We start from the raw sequence: 12,355 nt of genomic DNA, 5'->3' as shown, positions 1-12,355 counted from the left end.
ACTAATCCACAGAGGTCTCCCTACCAACACTACAGAAAGAGGGATTCTAGGTGGACTCCTCCTGAAGGTCGAAACAGCAGACTGGACTTCTACATAGAGTGCTTCCGCCGACGTGCACGGGCTGAAATTGTGGAAAAGCAGCATCACTTGCCCCATAACCTCAGCCATGCGGAACGCAATGCCATCCACAGCCTCAGAAACAACTCTGACATCATAATCAAAAAGGCTGACAAAGGAGGTGCTGTTGTCGTCATGAATAGGTCGGAATATGAACAAGAGGCTGCTCGGCAGCTCTCCAACACGAGTTTCTACAAGCCATTACCCTCTGATCCCACTGAGAGTTACCAAAAGCAACTACAGCATTTGCTCAAGAAACTTCCTGAAAAAGCACAAGATCAAATCCGCACAGACACACCCCTGGAACCCCGACCTGGGATATTCTATCTACTACCCAAGATCCATAAACCTGGAAATCCTGAGCGCCCCATCATCTCAGGCATTGGCACCCTGACAGCAGGATTGTCTGGCTATGTAGACTCCCTCCTCAGGCCCTACGCTACCAGCACTCCCAGCTACCTTCGAGACACCACTGACTTCCTGAGGAAACTACAATCCATCGGTGATCTTCCTGATAACACCATCCTGGCCACTATGGATGTAGAAGCCCTCTACACCAACATTCCACACAAAGATGGACTACAAGCCGTCAAGAACACTATCCCCGATAATGTCACGGCTAACCTGGTGGCTGAACTTTGTGACTTTGTCCTTACCCATAACTACTTCACATTTGGGGACAATGTATACCTTCAGATCAGCGGCACTGCTATGGGTACCCGCATGGCCCCACAGTATGCCAACATTTTTATGGCTGATTTAGAACAACGCTTCCTCAGCTCTCGTCCCCTAAAGCCCCTACTCTACTTGCGCTATATTGATGACATCTTCATCATCTGGACCCATGGAAAAGAAGCCCTTGAGGAATTCCACCATGATTTCAACAATTTCCATCCCACCACCAACCTCAGCCTGGTCCAGTCCACACAAGAGATCCACTTCCTGGACACTACAGTGCTAATAAACAATGGTCACATAAACACCACCCTATACCGGAAACCTACTGACCGCTATTCCTACCTGCATGCCTCCAGCTTTCACCCTGACCACACCACACGATCCATCGTCTACAGCCAAGCTCTGCGATGCAACCGCATTTGCTCCAACCCCTCAGACAGAGACAAACACCTACAAGATCTCTGTCAAGCTTTCTTACAACTACAATACCCACCTGCAGAAGTAAAGAAACAGATTGATAGAGCCAGAAGAGTTCCCAGAAGTTACCTACTACAGGACAGGCCTAACAAAGAAAATAACAGAACGCCACTAGCCGTCACCTTCAGCCCCCAACTAAAACCCCTCCAACGCATTATTAAGGATCTACAACCTATCCTAAAGGATGACCCAACACTCTCACAAATCTTGGGAGACAGGCCAGTCCTTGCCTACAGACAGCCCCGCAACCTGAAGCAAATACTCACCAACAACCACATACCACACAACAGAACCACTAACCCAGGAACTTATCCTTGCAACAAAGCCCGTTGCCAACTGTGCCCACATATCTATTCAGGGGACACCATCACAGGGCCTAATAACATCAGCCACACTATCAGAGGCTCGTTCACCTGCACATCCACCAATGTGATATATGCCATCATGTGCCAGCAATGCCCCTCTGCCATGTACATTGGTCAAACTGGACAGTCTCTACGTAAAAGAATAAATGGACACAAATCAGATGTCAAGAATTATAACATTCATAAACCAGTCGGAGAACACTTCAATCTCTCTGGTCACGCGATCACAGACATGAAGGTCGCTATCTTAAAACAAAAAAACTTCAAATCCAGACTCCAGCGAGAAACTGCTGAATTGGAATTCATTTGCAAATTGGATACTATTAATTTAGGCTTAAATAGAGACTTGGAGTGGCTAAGTCATTATGCAAGGTAGCCTGTTTCCTCTTGTTTTTTCCTACCCCCCCCCCAGATGTTCTGGTTTAACTTGGATTTTAACTTGAAGAGTGGTCAGTTTGGATGAGCTATTACCAGCAGGAGAGTGAGTTTGTGTGTGTATGGGGGTGGGGGGGATGTGAGAACCTGGATTTATGCAGGAAATAGCCCAGCTTGATTGTCATGCACATTGTGTAAAGAGTTGTCACTTTGGATGGGCTATCACCAGCAGGAGAGTGAATTTGTGTGGGGGGGTGGAGGGTGAGAAAACCTGGATTTGTGCTGGAAATCACTTTAGATAAGCTATTACCAGCAGGACAGTGGGGTGGGAATAGGTATTGTTTCATATTCTCTGTGTATATATAAAGCCTGCTGCAGTTTCCACGATATGCATCTGAGGAAGTGAGCTGTAGCTCACGAAAGCTTATGCTCTAATAAATTGGTTAGTCTCTAAGGTGCCACAAGTCCTCCTTTTCTTTTTGCGAATACAGACTAACACGGCTGTTACTCTGAAACCAATGAATTGGGAGACGCCATTCCACATCTGAGCTTTCCCAGGAATGTGGCTTGACTGGTAAGGAACTCAGTCTTGCAGGGACATGTGACTTGCCCATGTGACTCCAAAACTCCATCTTGTAACTGGATTCTACACAGGGAGAGAGAGGGGTGTCCACCCAGAGGACAAAGTCTATAAAAATCCCTGGGAGACCCCTCCATTTTGTCTTCAGCTGGCTCAAGGGATAGCCTCTCCACCCCCAAGGATACCTGAAAGAAACTGGAACAGAGGACAGTGACTACAGGGGGGTGAGAGTGATTTCTGGACCCAGAGTAGGGGGAGTCTAGTCTGTAAAAGGAAGCTCATGGAAACTTTGCTGAGGGTGAGGCTTTTATCTGTATTCAGTTTTATTACTGTATTAGAGATAGATCAGAGTGTTTTATTTTATTTTACTTGGGAATTCACTTTGTTCTGTCTGTTACTACTTGGAACCACTTAAATCCTACTTTCAGTACTTAAAATCACTTTTTACTCATTAATTAACCTGGAGTACGAATTAGTATCTGGGGAAGGGGTGAAAACAGCTGTGCATATCTCTCTATCAGTGCTAGAGAGGGCGAACAATCTATGAGTTTACCCTGTATAAGCTTCATACAGGGTAAAACGGATTTATTTAAGATTTGGACTCCATTGGGAGTTGAGCATCTGAGTGCTAAAGACAGGAACACTTCCTAAGCTGCTTCCAAGTAAGCCTACAGCTGTTAGGGGACATGGTTCAGACTGGGTCTGGGTTTGCAGCAGGCTAGCGGATCTGGCTCAAACCAGGTAGGGCTCTGGAGTCCTAACCTGGGAAGGGCAAGGAAGCAGGGGCAGAAGGAGTCTTGGCACATCAGTTGGCAGCTCCCAGGGGGGTTTCTGTGATCCAACACATCACACCCACCCAGCGAAACCAGAACACACAAATACATATAACACTTATTGAATACAAAGGGCTATGAATATTTTCTGGGCACCTCTTAATATGACAATCTATGATGTTGTCATGTTTCCTGAGTTTTTGCTCACCGACATACAGATAACATTTTAAAAGTTAATGCGATAGTCTCAACACCATTCCTGTGTTTGTCATTTCTGTCACTGATGTATGTATGGGACCAAATTGTCAGGTGATCCTTAGAAACCTGAGAAGAACAAACCCATACAAAACTTTTAGCATCGACAATCAGCCAACTATCAGATGTAAATTATATTTGGACATCCATGAAACAGAAAGGGCTGTTGGTGAGTAAGTAGAAGGTTGTACAAAATAAGTGGACTAGTACTGTATAAGGCAGTGATGAAATGCCCCTAAGTGGCTCACTGGCACATGCCCGTAATGCTAGGAAAGACCCTGTTATGAAATCTTCCAAACATGACCAGAGTTCACCCAAATATTCACTAGTTTGAATAACTCAAATATTCAAAAACTAGAAGGCAAATAATGAGCACACACACCTCATTATTATTATGAAATATAAATGATTTTTCAGCCACTCTCATTATTAGAGGACCCAGCTCATGCTTTTAAAACACTTAATAAATCAATAAATAATAATAAAAATAATGCCTATTGCTTACATCAGTAGCTCTCTGAGCACTTTACTGTCTTTTTCTTTAACGTTTCTCCCCTCTCAGCACTCCGGGAGACTGGGCAGTGCCACCATCCCCGTTGTAAGGATGGAGAACAGAGGCACAGAGAGGCTAAGTGACTTGCCCAAGGTCACACAGGAAGTCCATTGTGGACCCAGAAATTGAACCCAGGCTTTCTATGTCCTCAGCCAGTGCCTGAACCACGGGACCAGCCTGCCCTTCCCTTGAGGATGGCAACGTGGCCTTAGCACAAAATGGTTCCTAACTGGGAGTTGAGCAGCTCTGAGAAGCTGGCTACTTGATGAGTTGCCAAATCATAGCTGTCTGGTGCAGATCTCCTTGGAAAACCTGCCCCTTAGTTCTTTTTGGTGCAAGACGAACAGGGCTGGTTATCCACAAAAACCAAGATAATGATGTAAAGAACTCACTCCCCACTTACACTCCTGTTTACCATTAAAAAACCCATTCCCAACATTTAAATTCACTGAGAATAAATCTTCCTGTGTAACATCCTCATAAAGGCCTCTTTCACTTCCTTGTTCCTCAGGCTGTAGATCAGGGGGTTCAACATGGGGATCACAAGGGTATAAAACAAAGAAATGATTTTGTCCTGATCTATGGGGTACTTTGAACTGGGCCGTATATACATGAAAGCGCCTGTTCCGTAGAAGATGGTGATGGCCATCAGGTGGGAGGCGCAGGTGGAGAAAGCTTTGAGTTGGCCGTAGGCAGAGTTGATCCTTAGGATAGCGACCACAATGTAGATGTAGGAGATAAGAATGATCAAGATAGTAGGTGTTACCACCACAGCGGTACAGGTGAAATGAACAATGTCTGTGATGTGGGTGTCAGAGCAGGACAGTTTCAGGATGGGGGGGTACATCACAGAAGAAACGGTTGATGGCATTCGAGTCGCAGAAGGACAAAAGGAATATAAACATAGTTTGAACAATTGCATTCACGCAGCCCACTAGGTACGACCCCAGCACCAGCAGCATGCAAAACCACTTGGACATGATGACAGTGTAGCGCAATGGGTTGCAAATGGCCATGAAGCGATCGTATGCCATGACACCCAAGACGTAACATTCACAGGACAATGCGATGCATAAGAAGAAAAATTGCAGAGCACACCCAGGGAACAAAATGACTTTTCTCGCTGATACTAAAGTAATCAGTATGCTGGAAGTGATAATGGTGGTGTAATCAACATCTAAGAGGGCCAGGTTGCTGATGAAAAAGTACATGGGGTTGTGAAGCTGGTAGTCAGTCCTGATTAAGGTGACCAAGGTGAGGTTCCCCACTAGGATCAGCAGGTAGATCAACAGAAACATCACAAGGAGGATGACCTGCAGCTTTGGGTCTTGTGTGAATCCCAACAAGACAAACTCACTCACTGCAGTGTGATTCCTCTCCGTCATTTATCCCAGACGCACTCTCCACTGCAGGTGAGAAAGTGAGGCCTACACTAAAAAAGGAGACAAATGAGGGCTGAATGCAAACACCTCAAAGTCTGTTACTTTCAACAAAGCATAAACTCTAGGCAGTGGATCCATCTCAGGATTCCATAAGCCTCACACCCACCATGAAGATCTCTGTTTCCCTCCACTGTCTGAACTACATGTAGTATTCGGAGTCCAGCAGTGGCTTCAAGCTAGGTTTTCTAGCTCAGGGAGCGGTGGCTCATGCTCTTGAGATCAATCTTTGCAGCTGACAACCCACACACCTGCACAATGTCATTTCCATGGTCAGATTCTGATACAATCACCCACATCAATTAGTGAGACCACTGGGCAATGAGACTTTTTGCAGGGCAAAGTACTACTTGGGGTGTGAACGTATATGAGGCATGGATGCTTATGCACTGTCTGTTATGGAGCCAGGCTAGTTGTCTCATTAGCAATAAGGGATATGGGCAGGCAGGGAGTTGCAGGAAAGAGAACTTTATTCAGCAGCCTGGGGCTACCCAGCATTCTATGCAGAGCCTCTAGCATTTGTGCACAAGTAGCCTGACCCCTGTTCACACTCCTGAGCTCCTGATGTCACAATAAACTAGGTCCCTCCAGAAAACTGACCCTCTTTCTCCAGTTCCACTCCTCACATTACTGCAGTGACTCAGCTCTTAAAACTGCATGGCCATGTTTATCACAAGCTGAGTTTTACAACCCTGCCTTTCTGAAGAAAAAACAAAGTTCCTTCACTCAGAGCACCAGATCCAATACATTTCCTCATGTGAGCAGCAAACTTACCCCAGTCGGGCAGTGGTGCTATTCACTTCGACGGGAGCAATGGTGGGTTCTGATGCTATTTGGCATGTCCATGGGGATGATCGTCTGGCCCACAGTGTTTAAGTCTCATAGTCTGGAATCCATGCAAGGACTCAGGCATTGCAGCTCCGAGCATCCTGGCACCTCATGTTTAGGTGCCTAAACGAAAAAAACCACAGCAGTGCAATCCAGAAAGCCAAGTTAGGTACCTCCCTGTAGAATCATAGAACCGTAGCGGTCGAAGGGACTGCAAGGGTCATCCAGTCTCACCCCCTACCAAGAGGCAGGATTTGTTGTGCCCAAACCATCCAAGGCAGGTGGCTCTCTAGCCTCCTTTTGAAAACCTCCAGGGAAGGAGCTTCCACAGTCTCCCTGTACAATAAATGGGGACAGATAGGCACCTTAAAATGCATTCCACAACAGCCCACAGGATGCCAGGTGGGAAGTCCCCTAAGCTTGCCAGTGGGACCCACTGATTTGCGAAGCACTGCCCCTTCCTCACAGATCGGCACCTCCATTCCACCTGGATTTATGTGACTCTCTCTACTAGCAACCCACACACAGGTACCCCTCTCCTGGCTTCGTAGCAGTTTCTTGAGGGAATGAATTGGACACTGGCCTCGTTCTACACAAAATGGCGGAAGGAGGCAGGTGTGGTGCTCCTGCCCCCATGATAACTTTTGGCCCAGTGGTTAGAGAACTCGCCCGGGATGTGGGAGACCCAAGTTCCATTCCCCTTCCCTGGCAGAGAGGAAAGAAAGGATTTAAACAGGTATCTCCCACCTCTCAGGAGAGTGCTCTTACCTCAGGCCTCTGGCATATCGTGTCTCTCCTGTTGAAGCTGTTCCATTGTGGATAAAGAAAGAGCGATTGGCACAGGGAGACTCGACCCAGGGTCTCCTTCCCATGAGGTGTGTGCCCGAACCACTCGCACTCTCTGGTCCAATAATTTTGGCATCCTCATGTTCCACTGCCCAGCTCTCCTCAGCCACTGCCCCTTTGGCAAGGATGCCCATGGCCACAGAAGGCAGGAGCTGAATGTCAGTCCCTTCACTATCTTTACATCATCTCCTTGTCTCCTGTTTCTCTGTCTGTACAGAGCAGACCAGTCCTCCAATCACGTGGCCTCCTGCAGGTCGAGGATGCAGGACCAGCACAAGGATTAACACGGAGTCAGTGGAGGCAATTGTTTGAAGAGGGGACACAATTAGAGAGCTTGGCTGTGAGGAGGTTTTTCTGGGGGGAGGGAGAGTAGAAGCTCCTGCTAGACTTCAGGACCTGGTGGAGAGGGAGAGCCTGGATCCCCCTACCCTTTTCTTCTCCTCCATCCACCCCCAGAGACCTCAGAGGGATCTAGGGGTAGTGGGGAGGTGATAAACTGTGACTTGGCTGCTGGGCCCACCAGGCTGCCCAGAAAACCCATCCCAAAACTCAGAGAGATAGTTTGGCAGCAGCCTGACCACTAGGCCTGCTAGACCTCAAGAAAGCCCCTCTGCAAAATCTATGATGGGTTAATTCCTCCCCCTCTCCCCCGAGGAAGATGTTATCTTGAAAGTTGAGTTGCTGGTCTCAGTTGTGCTCAGCTAAGAGACTTAGGAACCCAACTTCCATTGAATTCTAATGGAGATTTGGGCTCCGAACTCCCTCAAGCCTCTTTGATAATCCCAGAAATTGCTAACGTTCAGGTATTTATATCCCCACGCAACCCAACCGAATAACCATAGAGTGATAACTGGCTCTGGCTGGGACCCCGGTAGGCAGCCTGGGCACAGTTGCCGAAGAGTGAGAGAATGAACTCCCCCTTGTTCCCTCTCCTGACGATTCCATTATCAAAAAATCTGCTGTCTGCAGAGGCAGCGGCTATTTTGTAAGGCAGAGGTGATGCATCACGTGACTGAGGACAAAGACATACACCCACTGTGCTGTCGCCTGAGGACTTACATTCGTTCTTTCTTGTTCTGTTTTCCTTCATCCAGAATGAAAGTCATTCTGGCATTTGGTTCCTCTCTGTGTATGTTAAATATATATTCCCTATGAATATGAATGAACTTGTTCCAACCCCCCCACCCAGAACAAACCATCGACCCCCCGCATAGACCCCACCTCTTCTTCACGTTCAGACATGAGTTGGTTTAAGATTCTGAAACACTCACATATATTTGTATGCCTTAGACTATGTCTATGCTACACAGCTTTTAGTGACATGGCCGGGTTGCTAAAAGTTGGGCTTGTGTGAACACTGTTGGTCGGCACTTTTGCCAACAAAATACTTCTACCCCCAATGAGTGGGATTTGCATTGTGGACAGGAGAGCGCTCCTGCTGACAACGCGGTCGTTCACACAGGCACTTCTCACAGCAAACTTTTGTCTTTCGAGGGGTGGGGGAAGGTTAAGTACCTGTGAACGACAAAAGTTTTGTCTTTCAATTACCAGTGTAGACATGGACTTAGTGTTTTCAGTGTCCAACTGAGACCAGGAGTAGAGGTGCTGGGACTCTCGTGAGAAAGTGGATGTTTGCCACCCACTTTTTGCTCATTGCCAGCCCAGTGTTATAGGTTCCAGATGTTTGCTGTGCACAGAAAAGTTTGGATGCTTAAACAAAACAGACATACATTCTGAGAGCCAGAGCCTGGCCTAGCTCTACGGGGGTCATTCACACACAAGGAGGAGCAGGACCCCACAGACTTGACCCTACGTAGGGGACACAATGGGGAAAGTGGGGGCTGCACAGCAGACACACAGGTGGGTGGAAAGTTGGCAGAGCATTGCCTCTTCCCCTCTGTCTCAATGAGCCCACATAGGTGAGGGTAGCGATCGGCTCCAGCACCTGAGTCACAATTCAATCCCTGACCTCCTCCTGGGGTGGTGTAGTTAAGCACTGCCCCTTACACAGAGCAGGTGATCAAAGCACAATGTAGCTCTGAACCTCTCGATAATTCCCAATCTCTTGAGCCATCCAATCTGCCCAACCTGCACAACACCTAGCATTGAAAAGTCTCCATATTCCATTCCCAGTGCTTTGAATCACTCAGTCTCAGCGATCTAGGGACACACTGGGACCAATTACCGACACGCATCACAACGGCCTGGCACGGTGTTATACAAATCACTTCTCCACAAATACACTTGGCCCCAGCAACAAGAAGATAGCTGAAGCTCCTTTGTCTGACGGTCCGAGCCTGGAGAGACTTAAGATCCCAACAGACTGTAAGGGAATATAACTCAGCCCCCTGCCCTTCCTCCAGATGGGAATCTCTTGGACCCATCACATAAATGATTCATCCTTACGCAGGTAGGTTTGCTTTGTCTGGGTGTAGCACTGCGGGAGGGAGGGGGGAAGAGTAAAAGCCTGTTGCGAGCAGCAAGAAAAAATCTCACAATCCACTGGAAAGTCAGTTTGAAGGTATAATTTTGACCTAAAACTTCCTAACTGATATGAGAGCTACTTATGTAGGAAACGACCCCTTCAGCTGAAGCTGCTACATCCAGAATCTAAGGAGCAGCCCTGGGTGCAGACCCACCAGCAGTACACAGCAGGTGAATCGTTGTGTCGCTCAGCTGTAGCCTGGGCTTGGGCTGTGTCTGGGGAGAGGGATGGTGCTGCAGATAACAGCAGAATGTTTTTGATTCATTTCCTGTGCTGTAGTTATTAACTGTCCGCCCAAACTCTGAGTCATTTCTTCTCTCGCCCCCTTGTATGAGGCCACCTTGTAAGATCCCAATGGGTAGTGTATACATCCCAGTTCATCGTCTGAGCTTTACAGGTTCGGCAACTGCCCTGCACTGGCTAGAGGTTAATAATGCCTATGAGATTTCCAGGAGGAGGCACCAGAATTGACGCCAAGGATCATTCACACCAAAGCAACAGTGTTAGCCCTGGCAACACAATACTGGGAGTGTAAGAGTCACAGAAATAATCTTCCAACGGAGTTATTCTGAAATAAAAAGGTGAACTATTTCAATTTTGACATTTTTGAAATAATGTGTTTCAAGGTTTTGTTTTGAAATGATGTTTTGTTTCCAAAAATCTGTTAGATTTAACTTGAAAAAAAAAGGGAGAAGAGGGTAAAAACCTGACAACGAAATGATTTATTTTGGGAGAGAAGGGAACAAGTTGCTGTTATTTTGGGATTTTTCAGGTCAGCCACTGAACCAAAAAACAAAACAGCCCCCCACCCCCCCCCAAAAAAAACCAACCACCCAGCTGTAATGCAAACTCTCTAGATTTCTGCTGTGGGGGGAAAAAGTTTTCCAACTGAGCCAACAGTGAACTTCACCCTCTGGCAATCAAGTCGGCACTATGCTACAGTTTTTTGCCAATAGTTGCTCTTTGCAGATTGTCCACATCAAAAGAGAAAGAATGAGATACGCACACATGGGTAAAAATATTCTTACTTTCAGCAAACAAGGGTCTCAAATGGACTAAAATGCTGTCATTGGTCATACGGAATTCCAGGTCCTCACACTGTTTTTTATTTCTACAGAAATTCCCCCTGTGCATGTCTCTCCTCAAAGCCCATGTGAAGCAATGGCCCAGGGAAATGACACTACCGTGACTGAATTCATCCTTGCAGGATTCACTGACCATCCAGAACTGCAGGTTACCCTCTTCCTCATATTTCTGGTGATCTATGTTCTCACCTTGCTGGGGAATTTTGGGATGATTGCCCTAATCTGGACGGACTCCCGATTTCACACCCCCATGTATCTCTTGCTCAGCAACTTGTCACTCGTTGACCTTGGCTACTCCTCATCCATCGCCCCCAGGGTGCTGGTGAGCCTCTCAAGGGAGAGTAAGGCCATTTCCTACGCTGGATGTGCTGCACAGATGTACTTTTTTGCTGCCTTTGCCACCACTGAGTCCTTCCTCCTTGTGGTGATGGCCTATGACCGTTATGTGGCCATCTGTAATCCACTGCTCTATCAGCTCATCATATCTGAGAGGTCCTGCATCTGGCTCTTGGCTGGCTCCTACATGGCTGGGGTTGCAAATGCAACCGTGTTTACCAGCTGCACCTTTCAGCTGTCCTTCTGTGGGCCCAATGTAATTGATCATTACGTTTGTGATGTCCTTCCGCTCATGCGGCTCTCCTGCACCGACACTCACACAAATGAAATGCTGCTTTCTATCTTTACTGGTTCCATACAACTGACAACCATGCTGATCATCCTCTTCTCATATCTGTATGTTACTGCTGCCATACTGAGGATCCGCTCCTCCGAGGGCAGGCGCAAAGCCTTCTCCACCTGCACCTCCCACCTGACAGCCGTAGCTATATGCTATGGGACAACGTGCTTTACCTACTTACAACCCAGTTCCACCTCCTCACTGGAGCAGGACCAGGTGATCTCTGTGTTCTACACGATGGTGATCCCCATGCTGAACCCCCTGATCTACAGCCTGAGGAACAAGGAGGTGAAGGACGCCCTGGGGAGAATGTTAGAGAGAAGAAAGTTCTCTCAGCATCTTTGATGAATAATTTAATCATGTTTTGAACTAAAGTGACAATGTTCTTTCCATTCCCTTCCACTCTATGTAATTTTATAATGAAAATAAAAACTCTAATGTGTTCAAGTTTTAAGAAAAATGTTTTAGAGGTGGCATTGTCCAACAGATAAGACACTCAGAAGATCTGGTGTGACAGATATTGCGACCCCATGCAGTATCTTTGGGACCATTATATTAACTTGCATTGTATGAATGATTTATGTATGACTGTGTTCTACTCCACGGGGGGGGGGGGGGGGGGGGGTTCTGCAGCTCCTTCCAGAACTAAAACCTGCGGGGGTGCGGGGGGGTGATTAAGGCAAGTCCCTGAGACTAAACTCCAGAGAAATTCCAAGGGGAGTGGAGTCTGTCTCATTCAGGACCCTTGAACCTGTAACCCCCCCAGCAAGGACACCTGCTTTTAGGTTTTCCAGTTCCTCAGCTGTCACCTCTCTTGGGTGGA

The 12,355-nt window shown here is 47.2% G+C and overlaps 1 protein-coding gene and 1 pseudogene across 1 annotated transcript; one reads left to right on the top strand and one right to left on the bottom strand.

The window, feature by feature from the left end:
* Window positions 1-4,618: 4,618 nt before the first annotated feature.
* Window positions 4,619-5,558, bottom strand: LOC140913739 (olfactory receptor 5AR1-like; annotated as a pseudogene).
* A 5,374-nt stretch (window positions 5,559-10,932) lies between these two features.
* On the top strand, window positions 10,933-11,877 carry LOC140912504 (olfactory receptor 5J3). The gene has a single exon (XM_073346984.2). The coding sequence runs from the start codon at window positions 10,933-10,935 to the stop codon at window positions 11,875-11,877; it is 945 nt and encodes a 314-aa protein (XP_073203085.1).
* The last annotated feature ends 478 nt before the right edge of the window (window positions 11,878-12,355 follow it).

The sequence above is a fragment of the Lepidochelys kempii genome, chromosome 6 (assembly GCF_965140285.1).
Source record: "Lepidochelys kempii isolate rLepKem1 chromosome 6, rLepKem1.hap1, whole genome shotgun sequence".
In the NCBI taxonomy this organism is placed as follows: domain Eukaryota; kingdom Metazoa; phylum Chordata; order Testudines; family Cheloniidae; genus Lepidochelys; species Lepidochelys kempii.
This window is presented reverse-complemented; position numbering and strand designations above follow the sequence as displayed.